We start from the raw sequence: 16,971 nt of genomic DNA on the forward strand, positions 1-16,971 counted from the left end.
AAGTCTGCACGTTCAGCCACACGGTGAATATTTAATGACTACCATCACCCTCACAGCCCCTCCTCACATAATTAATTAGTCCCAAAATCACGTACGCTATATTCCTGCGCACATTTTTTATTCATTACGTTCACATTTCAACATTTCATCGTAGCAAACACACACAAGTGAGCCTCAGCTGTAGTAGTTACCTTGTAGTTACGCACATGAAGGCCTTTTTAGGTCAACATAGGTCAGCATCATCTACACTTCTATAATTTGTACTATATTACTCATCAGTACATAATTAAACAAAAAACAGCTTCTACCCAATGGACGATTTCAAACCTAGCAGCTAATAAAAAGACAGCATAGTTTACTTAAGGATCTCCCTGATTGGCTAACATTACAAACACAGACATCAAGTACAAATCATTTAGGATATGGTGACTTTTGGCATTGTCAGCAAACCTTTGATGTGCACGACTGAGAGACAGGGTCGTAAAATCAGCAACAACGTCACTTGGTGTCACCACCATTTTCTATCAACATGGAGACAGAAGGAAGATGGGAGAGGCCAGGAAGAATGCATGTTCCGCTTGCGTCCGCTTGGTGTCGCCAGAGATCCTCCATTGTGGGGAAATACGTATTTCCTTCTTCTGGGCAATACCCGACTGGGCCGACAGAGGGCGCCGTCACATACGTGTTTCATTCACAGTGGCAGATTTTGGAGAAAGTGGAATTACAGGGTTGTGTAATTTGGGACTGGACTGGTTGCTTTTCAGAACATTTTGCTGCACAGATGCCGTTATTCCCCTGTCCGTCCGGCAGATGGAAAAGGCGACGTATGGGCTCATGTTTCATAACACCACAGCAGGGACAGCCGCTCTTCACACAAATTGACGTATTTGTGTGATTGTGCTCTCTACTGCTACTGCTGGCAGTGATGGTGCTGCTGGAGTGACCCATTTTTTTCCCCACAGGGACCATTAAAGGTTCCCAAGAGCTAAAGGAGGCCACGCTGAGGGGTAAAACAGAGCGTACATTGCACTGCAAACTGACTTATAATAATCATAGGTCACATTTTATACAAATAAACAAAACTACGACTTTCTATTATGATATTTGGGGAACAAACAGGAATGTTAAAATACGGGTTACGGAATAAAGAGCTCCACTTTAAACCCCTTACGGCCTCTAGATGAGTTTTACAGCACATTTCACTGTCAAAAGTGAGTAATGGGAGGTTTAAAATAACAGGGTCAGCATATTGGCACGGCACGCAAAAGCACAGTTTAATAGAAAAAGACTGGAAGAGCACTTCTATCGTTTCATGAGGTTGGTAGCCTTCTGGTTGGCAGCGCTGATTCGGGTAACGTTGAGATTAGCCTGCAGAGGATGGGAAAAAAGAAAGAACAAGGAAGTGTTAACAAGAATGTGGTAGGCAGGCACAAACAGCTGTGCTCTCCATCTATCTTTCACTTTCAGGTTTGCTTAATTGCACTGGTTAATCAAAGGAAGGCTGTAGAGCTCGGCAAGCTCTACAGTCCAACAACACACAGTAGGGTGAATATAATCAAACACCTCCTGCTCAGAAGGAACTGTTCATAGATAAGAATTCTTAGCTTTAGTGCTGTTAGCACAAGTTCCTGTGCTGCTTTCATCTCTGACTCAAAGGGAAGAGCACAAACTGCTTCTGTCAGGTAAGAAGCCACATTATTGATTTCATTCATCTCCCTCTCTGGGCACAAGCCTGAGATGAACTGCCATAATTCCTCATTTCTCTCCTCACTAAGATCCCAGATGGATCCGTGTGAAACTCACGGAACTCCGTCTGACTAAAGGATCTGGAAACAGCTCTCCCCCCCTTACCTACCTCTCAGCTGGTCTACTGCAACTCTGTATATAAGATTGCCTAATTCCACTCTCACTCTCTATTTCACATAGTTCAGTGTACAGCAGCTTGACTTTTAACTGGTACAAAGAAAAGACAGCACGTCACTCCTGTTTATGGCTGCTCAGGTCTGTTAACTGCTTATTTTGCCTCCATCATTATCCCAACAACTTCTGGGAATTCTCTCCTAACGGTGACCAGGCCACGCTCTCATTGCTTCCAGACTCTGGAATAGTCGGCCCTCCTACATAAGAACCTGTGAAATCAACTTTGAAGATGAACCTATTTTCAGTTGCTTTTATTCAGGTATAGTCTTGAGAAGCTATTGCTCTTTTGTTTGACTGTTTACCATTGTTAGTGCTTCTTCTCTTTATAACGCTGTCTTTTACATGAGCTCCATGCTATTTTTTTAACTGGGTTCTTGGAGAACTGGATGCAAAACCAGATACAGGAGTCTGAGGTTTGCTGGCATGTTCTAGGTGTGGCTGTTTTCACAGAGTTTCACCGGTCTAGAACATGTCAAAGGAAAAGCTTTTATGTAAAGTCCTCCAGTTTTGTAAAATGTGTGTATTCATCATGTGGCTAAAACAAAATCCAACTCTAACCCTGACCTGGTGGGAGTTAAGCGCTTAATGTCTTCCTTGGCCTCCTACTCTTCCGAATCCCTACCTGAGTTTACTACAAGGTGCTTTGAGAATCTTGTAAAAGTAATCATCGACTATTTACTCTTTATCTGGCTTTATTTGAGCGATATATCAAAGAGTGACATGAAAGCAGAGGGGAAGGCATGCGGCAAAGGCTACAGGTCGGATTCAAACCCGGCATATGGTTGCACGTTCATCCCAGCGAGCTAAACCAGCACCCTTAAATTGTTACATTTAACAGAGTCTGGTGAAATGAATTTTATTTGATTAGTACACACTGAGGTGTACATGCAGAACAGGACGGCGGTACCTTTCCCTGTATGCGGTCGATTTGGGAATTCTGTGTTTCCAGCTCGTTGCCAATGTCCAGGGCCATGCTCTTCAGATTTCCGACGATGCTGCCCACATGTGCCAGGTTTTCCTCCATCTCGTCCTCACGGGCGTCGCCGGTCGCCCTGACACGGGCAGGAATAAAGCAGGAAAACATTAATGCTGCAAAGATGTGTGCAAGTTTTTGTGTTTGTGTTTGACCAGCTGCCTGTGTGCGATGGCTTAAGTATTAGATGTCAGTTTGCTGTAAAGAAGAGCAAACACAGACACACACACACACACACACACACACACACACACACACACACAAACCGTGTATGCAGCTGCCGTCTCTCAGCTCACACAATAACACACTCCACTAAACTCTGTGTGTCACTCTCTCCCTACCTTCGTATGTATCCTCCACTCATAATCATCTGTTCTCTCTCATCCACGACCCGAGATGACGGCGGCTGATTGGCTACAACGCCATCCTGGCTTGAGGCTCTGCCCCAAACTGCCTTGTATGCCCCACTCTCCTCAAAAGCCTTTAGTCTGGAAGAGAAAGAGTGATGACCCCATGGATGTCAATTTAATAAGTCTGTTAAACGTGAAACGTGAGAACCACAGCGTACCCATACTGCTCCTGCAGCTACAGTACGGGTACACCAAGGGTCCATTTATACCATAAAACACGACAAACATGGCGCTGGACGACTTCAGAGCAAATCAGAGCAGCAAAGCAAGCCGACAGCAAAAGCTAAAAGCAACTAATGAACCAAATCTGAAGAGTTTTCTCATGTTTAAATCTCACGAGGCTATTTGCTCCTTGTCAGCATCGCACTGTATGTTAAAGCACCTTACTGGAAACATCTATTTTACCTCCAGTGCTCACTGGTATCACTGGGATCATCCTGATCAGTGCGTTTGGGGAAGAACAAGAACTATATCACATTTAGATCTGCACTTCAGAGTGGTTTCTTTAAGAAGAACACTCAGTTTAGCTTTCCTGCTATGTTTGGTTTTCTGTCTTTGTGAGTAACGTCTGGGCATAGAAGTGCCAAAAACTACAAATATGGTCACTTCCAACACGGCAGCAGCCATAACACCAACGCCGAGCCCTGAAAGTGTGGAATCGCCAGAAAAAACTGGTGAATAAGATGGCTGCTCATTGTGATGGTGTTTGAATGTTGCAGCCTGATCTTACAGGACCAATTCAACTCTATTAACATTATAATAACAGGACCGAGCTGACAGATCGCTTTGATATGGTGGAAAAGTGCCTTTTGTATAAATCTGAGGTTTGTGGTGAAGCCGCTGCAGTAAACGTGGCCCAGGGCTGTGAATCAGGTATAATTTAGGTTTTTACAAATAGATTCTTATGACTACATCTCACATACTTACCTCTGGATAATGTTTACAGACAAACACACGCCACACACATCTCCACCTACTTATCACAGGAGCAGAGACCACAGCACTTGCCCAGGTCAGTCAGGTTTTTCTCTGCCTCCTTCATATCGGAGTTGATCTGATCCAAGCCCTCCTCTATTCGCTCCAACTGCTCTATGAGAGGATGCAGCGGAGCAGGATGAAGGAAGAGCAAAGGTGAAAGAAAGCAGGAACGTAACGAGAAGAATGGAGGCAGAAAGAGGAGGAGGGAGGTGGAATAAAAGAAAAAAATCACAAAGTATTTCCACGCGGCTGCACTATGAACTGAAAAACCAGCCACCAGAAACGTGAAACAGAACACCACCACGCTGCGCTAAATGCTAACAGCACACTGGACCAAACGGTGCAGAGCCAACGACCTTTGACCTCGGTGCCCACTTCCATTCTGTTTTCTTCTCTCGGGCTATGTACGAAGGATGTTTCTGCATCTGTGCTTCTTTTAAAGAAGATTTTAAGGAACATTTATACAAATATGTCTTCTAAATCCAAATTTAGGTATTTTTAGTCACATGCAGTTAGAAAACTCTTCATTGTCACCGTTCTGCTATAAACAGACATCAGATGCAAGAGATGCAGAGCTTATCTGTTATATCGAGTTCATTTTTACAGGCCTTTGTCTATAAATTAGATTTTTCTGATCCTTCAAGCCAAAAAATCTCTACTTCAGAAACAGCAAACGTGTAGTTATTCACATCCTGAAGGCTTTTACCAAATAGTTTGTTCATATATATCATTCAGATCTTGATTCACTGAACATCTACTAGTAAAAACATGCATTCTTTGTATTTTGGGATTATTTTATTCTTAATGGATCAATTAAAACTAATTATTAAATTAAAAAAAACTTTGAGTTTAATACTTGGGCAAAAGGAAACGAGCAGAGAGTGACATCATTCAGTCAGGATGGCTTATCGAGTAATTTAAGCCCCTGATTATTATGATGATGACGACTGATTACGATTATCGTTGCTGAAGGAGTCTGATAATCTAATCACATTTGATAAACACTGCAACACATTTAATGGAACTGGGCACCAGTACGGGGCTTTTTAGGGCCTGTTTGGATAAAGACGCAGGTTCCTGGACCTACTTCCTGAGTGGCCAGATACAAAGGCCACAGCACTGGGCCATGTCTGTCAGATTCTTCTCTGCCTCTCTCATGTCCCTGTTGATGGAGTCCATACCCTCCTCAATACGCTCCAACTGCTCTGTTTGAACGGGAGTTTTATGGTGTTGCCACAGCAGGAGCAGAGATCAATACAGAGATGGGCATGTTTACACAATGTGTACTGGCAAGGCTTCCAAACCAAAAGCTCAAATCAGAGATATTTACACAAAAAGGCTAAATTATGAGAAAAAAACTTGATACAATGAGAAATTTAAGAATAAACACAAATTTCTGAGGAACAAAAAAACCCAGCAAATTTCAAATTTCATGGTCAAGACAAGTCTTTACATTTAAGCCAAGAAAAACCTGTTTACCTCCTTGTTCATCCAACATCACCACAGTCCTGATCCCAACATCTTTACTCTGGAGGATGGAACACATAACAACCCGTTACTGACAGGAGCCCCAGCGACGTTTCCAAACAGGTTCTTATTGCACATATGGAAATCGATTTAAAGACGTTTGCTGCAGACGCCACGTGGCGATCCACTGAGCTCATGCTCACTTCTTTAAATTCTTTCTATTTTAGATTTATGGTAAAAAGCCAACAAGGTAAGACTGCCTGAACTGTTTATCTGCAGTAAGATCACATGACCTCGATCCTGATCACAGTGACTAAAAGTAAACAAATGGCTGTTATGGATAAAGGACGTATGAGCACTTGACATGAATGCTGTGCATTATGGAGTAATGAAAAAACATCCTTTCCTGCTTTCCTCACTGTTCTGCTCTCCCGGCCGTCGTTTGTCCAAAATCATTTTCCAGGAGCTTAAACTTAATCATAACACTGCATCCGTCTTTGTTAGAGTCATCCTGACATGGATCTCTGGCCATTTCCTCATGTGGAAACACAGCAGGCTAATTTACAGATGATGATGACAAAGTTCACAGTGAGGTTTGTGCTTTATCACTCCATCACTGTGGGGGTCTTTGTTAGATTATATTGTGTGTGTGTGTGTGTACCTCCTCAACCAACTGAACCATCCGCCGCGTGCTCTCCAGTGACTGAAAGACACAAAATCACTGCTTCAATATTTAACATTCAACACATTACATGAGCTTGTGAACTGCGTGCCCATTAAGTCATTTTTGTAGCTTTAATTTTGTTCTTAGTTATACAAACAGTTAAAGTTTAGTACAACCTACAGTGAAGTCTTTAAATTCCCCTCTGCAGCTACACATAAGTTAAAGAAATACATTAAATGCATCCAACCAACATAAGAAACGGTGCGACAGTAACAGAAGTGCAAGAGTGACTCTGAGTCTTGGAGGTCTTTCAGTCTGATTTAGCAGTGTGATGGTGTGAGGTCAGAAGCTGCTCCTCATTCAGCAGACGATGCAGGTGAATCATTTCATGTAGCTGTCCTGCAAAGTGGGGAGGGTGGTCTTAATGGTCCTGTCAGTGGTGTGGATCACCACCTTAAACACACACTACACAGGAAGCTCAAGCTTCCAGGCCTCTGGTAGGGCAGTGGTCCCCAACCCCTGGGCCACAGACCGGTACCGGTCCATGAGTCGTTTGGTACCAGGTTTTTATCGTTAACTCGTTTCTCTGGGTCTTTTCCCGTGTGTTATGACTAAATCTTATTTCTTTTTGGTACCAGCACTGGTTTTATTTTGTTGTATTTATCCGGGACACCTTAAAGGCCAGTCCGTGAAAATACTGTCGGACCTAAACCGGTCCGTGCGCACCCGTGGCCGCCTACAGGGGCGAGATAGACCTCGTCCTCCATTATACCAGATATTGATGCAATTTCTTATCATCATCTGAACAATGACAGCAGCTGGTAGTAAGTTAATATTCTACATTTTAATATTAAGCTTGAGGGTGTAAAAACACATTTAAGCTCTGTCAAAAATGCAGTCAAACTCATTTTACACTCGCACCAAGTGTGAAAATCTAAAGCTACAACTTGTTCTCGCTCCTCACTATTGTTCAGTAACCATCTCTGAGCATCAGTATTGTGGAATGTGTTATAGTTTCAGCTCCAAATGTAAAGGGTGACACATGGGAGCAGGAACAAGTAAGATATCTGATGTGTTTAGAAAGTCATTTCTAGTTAAAAGAACTTTTAACTTTCCATCAAAATCGTCTTTGTGTCATTAAGGAGTTATTATAGGTTATAGTAGGAGGATACAGTCTACATCAGTTATGTGCAGAAACTGCTAGCTGCCTGTTTATCTACCCCTAGGTCTGTGTGGTGTGTGTGTGTGTGTGTGTGTGTGTGTGTGTGTGTGTGTGTGTGTGTGTGTGTGTGTGTGTGTGTTGTGTAAATATCATGTCAGTCCTCTGGGATTTCCCCACTGATGGGATGATGGGGTGACACATGTCTCTGACCTGCAGTAGCCTTTAAACACCAGGGAGTGTGTGTGTGTGTGTGTGTGTGCGTGTGTGTGTGTCTGTGTGTGTTGTGAGCTCATCTGTGCCAGACAGTTGCACATGGAGACCAGCTGTCTCCAAGGCAACCAGGTGAGCCAGGTGCCCTTGAAGAGGCCCTCCCCTCAGGCAGGGCTGTGTCCTCTGTGGTTCAGCAGGTTGTGTAGTAGTTTGCGTCACTCTTCTTGCCAGTTTGTTTATTATGAATTCTTGGTTTTATTGCTGAGATGCTCTAATTATAATTATCCTCATTAGGTTTCTCTGACTGACACACAGAGTGTGACACGCTCTCCGGGGTATAAGCTGAGGATGCTGCTGTGACTCGCTCCCGTCCATATCACCACTGTTAGATTGTATTTTTCTCTGCTCCTTGCCAGCCTCAAAAATGTGTTGGCAAAGGAAATACCCGACTACACTGTTCTGGTCTGACACTTTCACAATCCGTTCTTTAGGCCGAGTTAGCTGAAGGGTAACGCACATGTAAAACCATGTTCATATGAAACATGGCAAAAGTGTCAAAGGAGAAGATGAATCCGCGTAATTCCCATGTGCCGAACATTCAGGCTTGGCTTAGTTTCACATCATTTTTCTACTGCAGACGGGGGATAAGTGGATATGGCCCAATATCCTCCTCCCGTTTTCTGTTTACAGGAGCAGCCAGTCAGAAGAAAGGGAAGATGGCCTTAAAGGGGAGGAGCTATAACATCTGGAACTGGGAATTCAGAGTCTGTTACTTGTAGTCATGATGATATAGTGTAGGATTGGAAGGTCGTGCAACAAAATGCTCCGTGAGGTAACTGTTGAAAACTATCTCTGCTTTTAAGATTAGACAGACCGTTTTCACTCCCGAAGCGTAACATGCCGACGTTTTGTCACATCCTGCGGTGTTCCTGAGGAACGCAAAAGGAGACCTTCCGCGTTCTAATGCTACGTGCCGGGTTATGGATGAAATCCATAAATCTAACCTTCTCCCTAACCTTAACCAGTAGTTTAATGACGTGAAATGGTGTTTTCCGAAGCGTTTTTAAGAAAATGAACAAACATGTGTAGATTGTGTCCAAACAGTTCTCATATTTCCTCATTTTGCTAATGTCGTCATTTAGGAACGCGTTGGGTGGCCGAAAACGTAATATGTTGACGATTTGTCACCTAGCGTAAAATGTTACGCTTTGGGATGAGAACGTGTTGGATTAGACCTAAAACTTTCCTTTTTGCTAAAGCATATAGTTAGGGCTGAATCAGGTGACCCTGAATCCTCCCTTAGTTATGCTGCAATCCAGTTGTTCAGTCTGACGTCACTGGCCGTGTCTGGACCTAAACTCCGCTGCAGGTCCATATATCAAACGATCACTATGGCATTACTGAGTTGAAAAACTGTCTAAAGTCTTTCATCTTTAATAAAATGATCAGCGTTCTGCTCTACCAGGTGTAACAATTGAGTTTAACATCCAGGCATCCATGAAAACGGAATTTATGACATTTAACGGAGTTAGAAGTTAGCAGGGAGTTAGCGCGCTAGCTTCTATCTAAATACAATATAGCATGTCCTGCCTGCGGGGTTTTGGAAACAAATTAAAACGTACAGCTCTGTTATCACTTCCAACATAAATGAAGACAGAAAACTAAAAAGCAGTGACGTTTGTAGGGTTACTGAAGTTGGGCTAGCTGGTATATACCAGCACATCATTATATATATAATGATGTGCTACGTGACCGCTAGCGACACAGCTATGTTAGCATAATATAAACAAGCCAACTTTTTTTCCACTCGATAAAAGTTAACGTGAGTGTTCTCGGTGGTCAGGAACAAATGTAATCGCATGGCAGGATGCTGTAAAAGGACCAAACTTCAGCCAGGAGAACAACTGAGATAATCCATCCACAATACGAGGTTAGTCATTCATATACTGCTGCATGGGCTGGGCTGTAGTTACATCCTAAGGTTTTAAAAACTGAGCTTAAATAAATGATTAGCGGTAATAAAAGCCGAGGGAGGTCAACAGGGATCACTGACTGTTTTAGGAGCTTTTTGAGATCAAATAGAAGAAAATACATAACATTAAACATATTAACAACACAAAAGCCATATTAAACGCAGACTACTTTAGGCCCGGAAGTAGGATTCGTCACGTCATCACTGAACAACCGGATAGGTGTAGGCTGCTGGGGAATTTCCCATGATGCACTGGGTGTTTGTTCTTCACTCACTATGTGCTAACAGACCTCTCTGCATTGAATCATACTTGTTATTAATCTCAGGCTCTCTTCCACAGCATGTCTTTATCCATGTCTTTTTATGGCCTGAGCCTGGTTCTGCTGGACGTTTCTTCCTGTTAAAAGGGAGTTTTTCCTTCCCACTGTCGCCAAAGTGCTTGCTCACAGGGTTCATATGATTGTTGGGTTTTTCTCTGTATGTATTATTCAAACTTTTTCTTTTTCTGAAGCCAGCCTAGAGCCCAAAGACAGCCCAGGCTCAGTATGGAGCTCCATACTCCATAACTGGTCATGGTATGCAGTCTGATTCATTATTAATGACTTGCAACATAATGTTTCCTTAAGCAAAATACAGTGTAAAGTGTATTATAGCCCCTCTTTATTCGCAGTTTTTGCTCTCCCTATGGTGGGCTGCACTGAAAGGAAATATTTGGCATCCCTGATAAAATTCACTATATAAAAAAGAAATAATACGTTTTTATTTTTAAGTAGAATCACTTAAATCCCCCTGCTGATTCAAGGCAGTCTATGAAATACTCCAAACATCCAATTTAGTCATTTGTGATTCTGGAAATGAATTTCATGTCCTTGAACCTGATGTTTCAGATGTGCCGTCTCATACGAACTAATCTGTGTCCACATTTAGAGGTTAGTGGAGCTGAGGAAGTCCTTTCGCCTCCACAGAGAGACCACAGCTCGAGTTATACACTTCACAGATATGGTTGTGTTTTAGCCATATGCTACACAGACACAACTAGAACAACTTTGTTTGGTCCTTTAGTTCTTATACAACAACTTTTTACGTTGGGACAAAAGAGGTTAAAAGATATCAAGAAATTATTTCACTTTTTATAAACAACAAAATTCCAGAATTCCAAACGCTTCCATTTTCCTCCAAACCTTCATTTATGTTGTCACGTTTGTTGACTTCCTGCTCCTGGATTTACAGCCGGGTCGTGAGATATATTGTTTATTTGTTCATGCTCATGGACATGAATTGTGAAATTTTTTTGAGATGGCACAAATTTGTAAGTAACGTTTACAAGAGGGAAGTATATTTCATGTCTGCAGCACATGTTTTGTCCAGTCAAAGGAAACTAAGGACGTGGTGAGATGACCAAAAATCTTCTTTCAGTCAGGGAGAAAAGGCTTAAGACTGAAAATGGTGAAGGACCGTCGTTGACGGTTTAAATCACAGGAGGGTTTTAGGCATGAGAAAAGTAGGTAAATTACACAAACAGGTGAGTCAACGGCTGTTATCAGGTTAATGTGCACTGGATACAAGGGTAACAAGTAAACGGCCATTTCTATGTGTGGTTGTTAATAATTAATAAAACACTTATTTACCATCATAATCCTCTTACCTCATCTGTGACCTGATTGGCTCTTCTCTGTAACTCCTCCTGCTCTGTGAGGATGGGCGGGTCTGAACGTGCGTTAGCAGCCATGTTTGTTTGTGTGTGTGTTCAGTCCCAGGTGAGCGGATCAGACTGCAGCATCAGGTGTCTTTAACAGCTGGAGAGGGTGAGAGCGAGGCCATGATTATTTTTCATGACTGACAATAGACGCCAGGCAGGCAGACACGCAGCACAGGCTCTTACACAAACACGCTTCAGGATAACCACATTTATTTTTTAAGAAGCAGTTACTTTTATATCCAACAGACTGTTTCGTTTTAATGGCAGTTACTGTAACTGTCAACGGTCATCCAGTTAGCACTCAAAACATCAGCTGCAGCAGCCTTTTGCACACATGAATGTGATACTTCAAGGTCAAGGGGACCCATAATACTCATTTCCTATCAAAAGAATAGTTCTGAAACATCCACAGTTCAGAATAATCCTTCTTTGTCTAGCACGGGCTTTGATACAGCGTCTCTTGTCTAAAACAAGCTCTCTTAGCTCCTTCCTCCAGCCTTAAAGGCTAGCTTATTTGTGATTCACTGCTCTTCATAAACACCTAACACACTAAATTACACTAAAATCATCTTCAGCTAAAACCACAAGCAATTCAAATGGCCAAACAGGAAGAAGGATGAACTCTCAGGTTAGCTTAGTCTGAATAAGTCATTTAATGTGTGCCAGTAAAAAGCACTGAAGCACACTGTCGGGTTCCTTCTTGTCCCTGTCGTCATTCTTCTTAAATTCATCCATAGTTTCTGCTGCTGATCCAGGTCCAAGTCACGCAGGTCTGAGCAGAGACACCCAGACCGCCCTTTCCCCAGCCACCATCTCCGATTAATCCGGGGGTTAATCAGAGTCATTACTCACTTATATATCCACAGATACAGGCCCTTATAGGGCACAGGGGTGGGTGTGAAACTGGCTGCTTTTTAGTTATATTTTCAGCCTTTGGAGCTCTTCTAACTTTTGAAGAAGAGGAGATATATTCACACAACATTTTCAGGTTTAAGTGCTCAGTTTTACACCCACTCTGAATCTGCTTTTCTTAAGCACGACTTAGTTTGAGCATTAATATCAAGTCAAAATTATTTTCATCTAAAACAAAGCTCATATGAGTGAATCTCTGTTTTTTACCTCCAGTTTCAGTTTGCCCTGCAGAGTGATGACATCACACACATATTCTTTTTAACCTGCTTTCCCGTTGTTTCCTGCTCAGATCGTTCTCTCTGCATATATCATTCAAATATGAAATGGTAGGAATTTTCGTCCTCTTTCACTGGATGTTATTCTTGTGATGGCAAGACACACGGTCTTCGCACAACTCCCACAAAGGCTCTTTAGAAAAGACCACAATTCAGTTATAAAGTGTTACAGTATCTGCATGAATGCAGTTCGGCCGTCGGCTCTCACAAGCGCCTAAAACGAATCCCTCCTCACTCTTACAACAACTAGGAGTCCACACAATGTCAGCTTCTAACCAGGTGTTGAGTCCTCACACACACACACACACACACACACACACACACACACTTCTCTTTGTGTGATCAGGCTGCAGCATCATAATTAGCCCCAACCACTAATCACCACCTGTTGGAATAAAGAAGAGGAACAACAAGAAAGAAGAAAAGAACAAATGAGCCACGATGTTCTTGATATAAAAAAAATCAGTTTTAAATATTATGCACCATAAACTGATAAATCTTTTAGTCTACAAAATGAAACTGCTAAAATAGACAGAGGTATTCAGTCTGGGACACAACACAGAGAAGAAAACGACTGTGTTCGGCTTTTAAAGGCCGATGTTCATCAGGTTGACTGTAAACTAGATTTTCTGTAACACTTCTGTAACAGACCAGACTGTATAGAAAAGAGTCACCTCCTTTAGCTTGACATCATCACCAGTATCTCCTCCAGCTGTCACGTTAAAGTGATGCACGCTTAGTTAAGAGTGACCAGAGACAAATAACCAACACACACAAACATGCAGGCTTTGGCACTGCTTCCTAATCACAGGCATAATAATGAGCATTCATGTTCAGGAGTGCCCAAAAGTGGGCGGGGCATCACATGGCACATCCCCCAAAATATGATGTATTAATGTACTACACAGTACTACTATAGATAGATACCTGCACTATACAAGTCATTAAAATCTTCTCCAGCTCAAATCCACAACTATGATCCATATTTTCATATTACAACTTTTTACTATTATTTAAAGGGGGATTGTGAATTTTACTAAAGAGTCTAAATATTTGTTTTACCACTTTGGAAAACTGAAATTTAGCACAAATCTTTTTTCATGTGGTAAATCTGTTTTTGTCCTGGGCTCCAGATGAGTCTGAAAATCTGTTTTCGACACTAAACTAATTATTCCTCCTTAAATATTGGCTCTTCAGTGCTGCCCACCTCACCCCGTCACGATCAGCTTTAACATGTTTAATGAAGCCATGAAAGACTTTACCTTCATAATTTCTGCATTAACAGCCTTCAGAGGACAGAGGCGGGCTGAAATTTAATGTTTTTTAATTATTATTCCCAACATTTTTGACCATTTACAACTTTTTAAGTAGATGAAATAGTCGTGTGACAGTTTCAGGATCTGTAGAAAACTTGAAATCTGTTTTACACCCACTCCAAGTGTCACAAAGCCAAATCTTCTTTTCTTCATTACGACTGTTTGTTCTGGTCAGTTTAGAGCATTAATATCAATTCAAAATCTTTTTCACGACTACGTTAGAAAATTATTTTAGAAGATGAGCCTGGGATCAAATTTAGGTAAAAGGAGACTTTTCATATGGTACAACCTGTTCTGAGCAGCTACTTCCGTCGTATAGTGACATCACTCTTGTAAGTTTACCACAAAAATGCTCTTTGGATATTTTTTTTTTAAAATCAAACATCCGGGTACCATGCTGTCTTTTGTTCCTCTACTGTTTTTTGACCGCATTGTGATTTCTTGGCTACCTCTGGTTCTGTAGTGACAGCAGGTGCAGGTGTGCGTCACAGGCTCACCTGGTCACAGGCTATGGCAGTTCATTTACGTGTACACGAGTGAAACTGCAGCCTCAGCTGTGAGGCTGACACGGAGTGATGGGGATGATAACGAAGACAGGATTCTCCTCATCGTGCTGCCCTGTGAATCGGCGTGGTGACGTATATTTGTTTGCCGTTTTCGCGGTCAACTCGTGCGTGAGAATATCACCAGGTACACTCGCGACAGTTTTTAGTATTTGATTGTTCAAGAGCAAAAAGACGGAGTCTCACAGATGAAATATTTGTTTTTTTATTGCCTGTTTGACCGTCACCAGTTAACCTGTGACACCAGTTAATCTGGAACACCGGCCCTGTTTAACACCGAGCACACACAATATGAATGAACTTAAAGTAACGGGTCTGTTTTAAAACGTAAAGAGTAAAAGTAGAGATATTTGTTTAAAAATGTGGGGAGTAAAAGTAAAAAGTAACAAGAAAAATAAACGCTCGAGTTAAATAGAGATACCTGGTAATTCTACTTCGTTACTTCCCACCTCTGGGTCACTCTGATGACCAACTTTTACATTTGAAATAAAAACAGTTTTTTTGAAGCTGCCTCTTTTCAGAGATGACGTCCATACGAACCTGTGTTCCGTACCTTTCATCCGGTCCTCTTCATACGCTCGTGCTCTGTCCTCGTGAACCCATCAGCACACTGAAACCTGTTGCTCTTCCTCGGTTACTCCTCCTCAGCATCACCGCTCCCCTCCTCCGCACAGGCCCCGCCCCCCAACAAACAGCAACCCAAACTTTCTTCCTGAGCGTGACGTCAGAGAGCAGCGGCTTTGAACGCCTCTCTCCACCCAAGGACGCAGCTGAAGGTGGAGGAACCAGCGACATGTTTAAGGGTAAACGATGGGCGTGTTTTCAGCGCTGGTCAGCAGGAAGCTCTGCTCGCATCCTGACAGTTTAGCAAACTTTACAAAAAAATATTTTCATAATTAACAGTTTGAATCCTGCTTTGATTGTTTTGAAGCTGCCGCCATGAAATCTGCATCTTTCCTGCGTTTGTCAAACACATGTGTTAATGCTCTCTTAGTGACGTCATAGTGATGGTGTTTTTCTCATTTATCCGTTTATCCGCTGAACAAAGCATTAGAAACCCTGTCCAAAGGTGTCTAAATGGCACACTGGACATGACTGAAGCCTAAAACTGGGATGAAGTTGGTTTAGAAGGTGAAAGTTTAGCAGACACGTATATCACGTTCAGTGGTTTGAGCGGTGTGTCAAACATTTGACTTTTTTTAAATGACATGTTTGTAAAATAGTTGTGATCAAACAGCCACACAGGCGCTCATCATTTTTTAAACATGACCGAAAAAGTCTTTATACTTGTCTAAATGTCAGTCACATGGTGTCTGTGAAGGTTCTCAGTCATCCAGGTCATCGTAGTCAAAGGAGCTTGCAAAGAAAAGCGTCTGGACTTCTTTAAGTTGCTTGAAGACGTTTCACCTCTCATCCGAGAAGCTTCTTCAGTTCTAAGGTCAAATGGTGGAGAGTCCCAGATATAAACCTAGTGGGAGTTTCCCCCCACAGAGGGACAAAAGGACCCCCTGATGATCCTCTAATCGCCTGAGCCAAGGTGTGAAACTGGGTGTGGGTCCCAATCAGCCAGAGTTTCGGGTGTGTTCATTGTGAAACCTGGCCCCACCTTATCATGCGAATTCCTGAGATCAGATGGCCCAGGATGTGAGTGGGCGTTAAGGCGTCTGGGAAGGGATCTCAAAACTGGATTATAGATGGCAGAGAGTTGGTGTCGTAAACCCCCGCCTCTGTTCAAAGATGGTCGCTCACAGTGGACATAGATGGCTTCTTTCACTCCTCTTTCAAACCATCTGTCCTCTCTGTCCAAAATGTGAACATTGGCATCCTCGAAAGAGTGACCTTTATCCTTAAGATGCAGATGGACTGCTGAGTCTTGTCCTGTGGAGGTGGCTCTTCTGTGTTGTGCCATGCGCTTGTGAAGTGGCTGTTTGGTCTCTCCAATGTAGAGGTCTGGGCATTCCTCGCTACACTGTACAGCAAACACCACATTGTTAAGTTTGTGTTTTGGCGTTTTGTCTTTCGGGTGAACCAGTTTTTGTCTGGTTCACATGGTGTTTCTTTGAACATCAAATTCATCGTTTCCTAACGAGGTGTGCGGACCTCAGGTGTCGAGGACAGAGACGACCCTCCACTTTTAACCAAATTCAAACTGAAGTTGAAGACTGTGTAAAAACAGTTTTCATTAAGCTTTTGTTTTTCAGACATCTGCCAGAGGCGCTCTCAGCCGCTCATGCCTGGTGTGACCGCTTATGAACTGAAGCCCCCTGGTGGGCTCTGACGGTACTGCACTGGGTAACAAATAAGCTGAAGAGAAAATGTCAAACCTTTTGAATGTTTTGCATCTCACAGGTTAAACTTGCAGGATAAGTTACACCATTAGGATCCATAAGCCGATCATCCTTTTGGTTTCTGTACAATAAAATCTTTTAGGATTCGTCAACACATTTTCT

The 16,971-nt window shown here is 42.5% G+C and overlaps 1 protein-coding gene across 3 annotated transcripts; it reads right to left on the reverse strand.

Moving 5' to 3' along the window:
* Positions 1 to 97: 97 nt before the first annotated feature.
* Positions 98 to 15,160, reverse strand: LOC146694675 (synaptosomal-associated protein 25). Of its 3 annotated transcripts, none has more exons than XM_085430936.1 (8): positions 15,075 to 15,160; positions 11,402 to 11,552; positions 6,410 to 6,451; positions 5,761 to 5,809; positions 4,281 to 4,392; positions 3,235 to 3,381; positions 2,828 to 2,972; positions 98 to 1,368 (listed from the first exon to the last, which is right to left on the reverse strand). In XM_085430936.1, the coding sequence occupies exons 2-8, from the start codon at positions 11,483 to 11,485 to the stop codon at positions 1,303 to 1,305; spliced, it is 645 nt and encodes a 214-aa protein (XP_085287062.1). In that variant the 5' UTR covers positions 11,486 to 11,552; positions 15,075 to 15,160; the 3' UTR covers positions 98 to 1,302. The 3 variants fall into 3 exon arrangements, with proteins under 3 accessions (XP_085287062.1, XP_085287061.1, XP_085287063.1); XM_085430935.1 differs by having other exon boundaries at positions 15,062 to 15,160; XM_085430937.1 differs by lacking the exon at positions 15,075 to 15,160 and adding an exon at positions 12,575 to 12,841.
* Between the last annotated feature and the right edge of the window lie 1,811 nt (positions 15,161 to 16,971).

This window comes from Copadichromis virginalis, linkage group LG14, assembly GCF_057382275.1.
Source record: "Copadichromis virginalis isolate Kocher_CV1m ecotype Utaka linkage group LG14, C_Virginalis_male_GT1.1, whole genome shotgun sequence".
Classification (NCBI taxonomy): Eukaryota; Metazoa; Chordata; class Actinopteri; order Cichliformes; family Cichlidae; genus Copadichromis; species Copadichromis virginalis.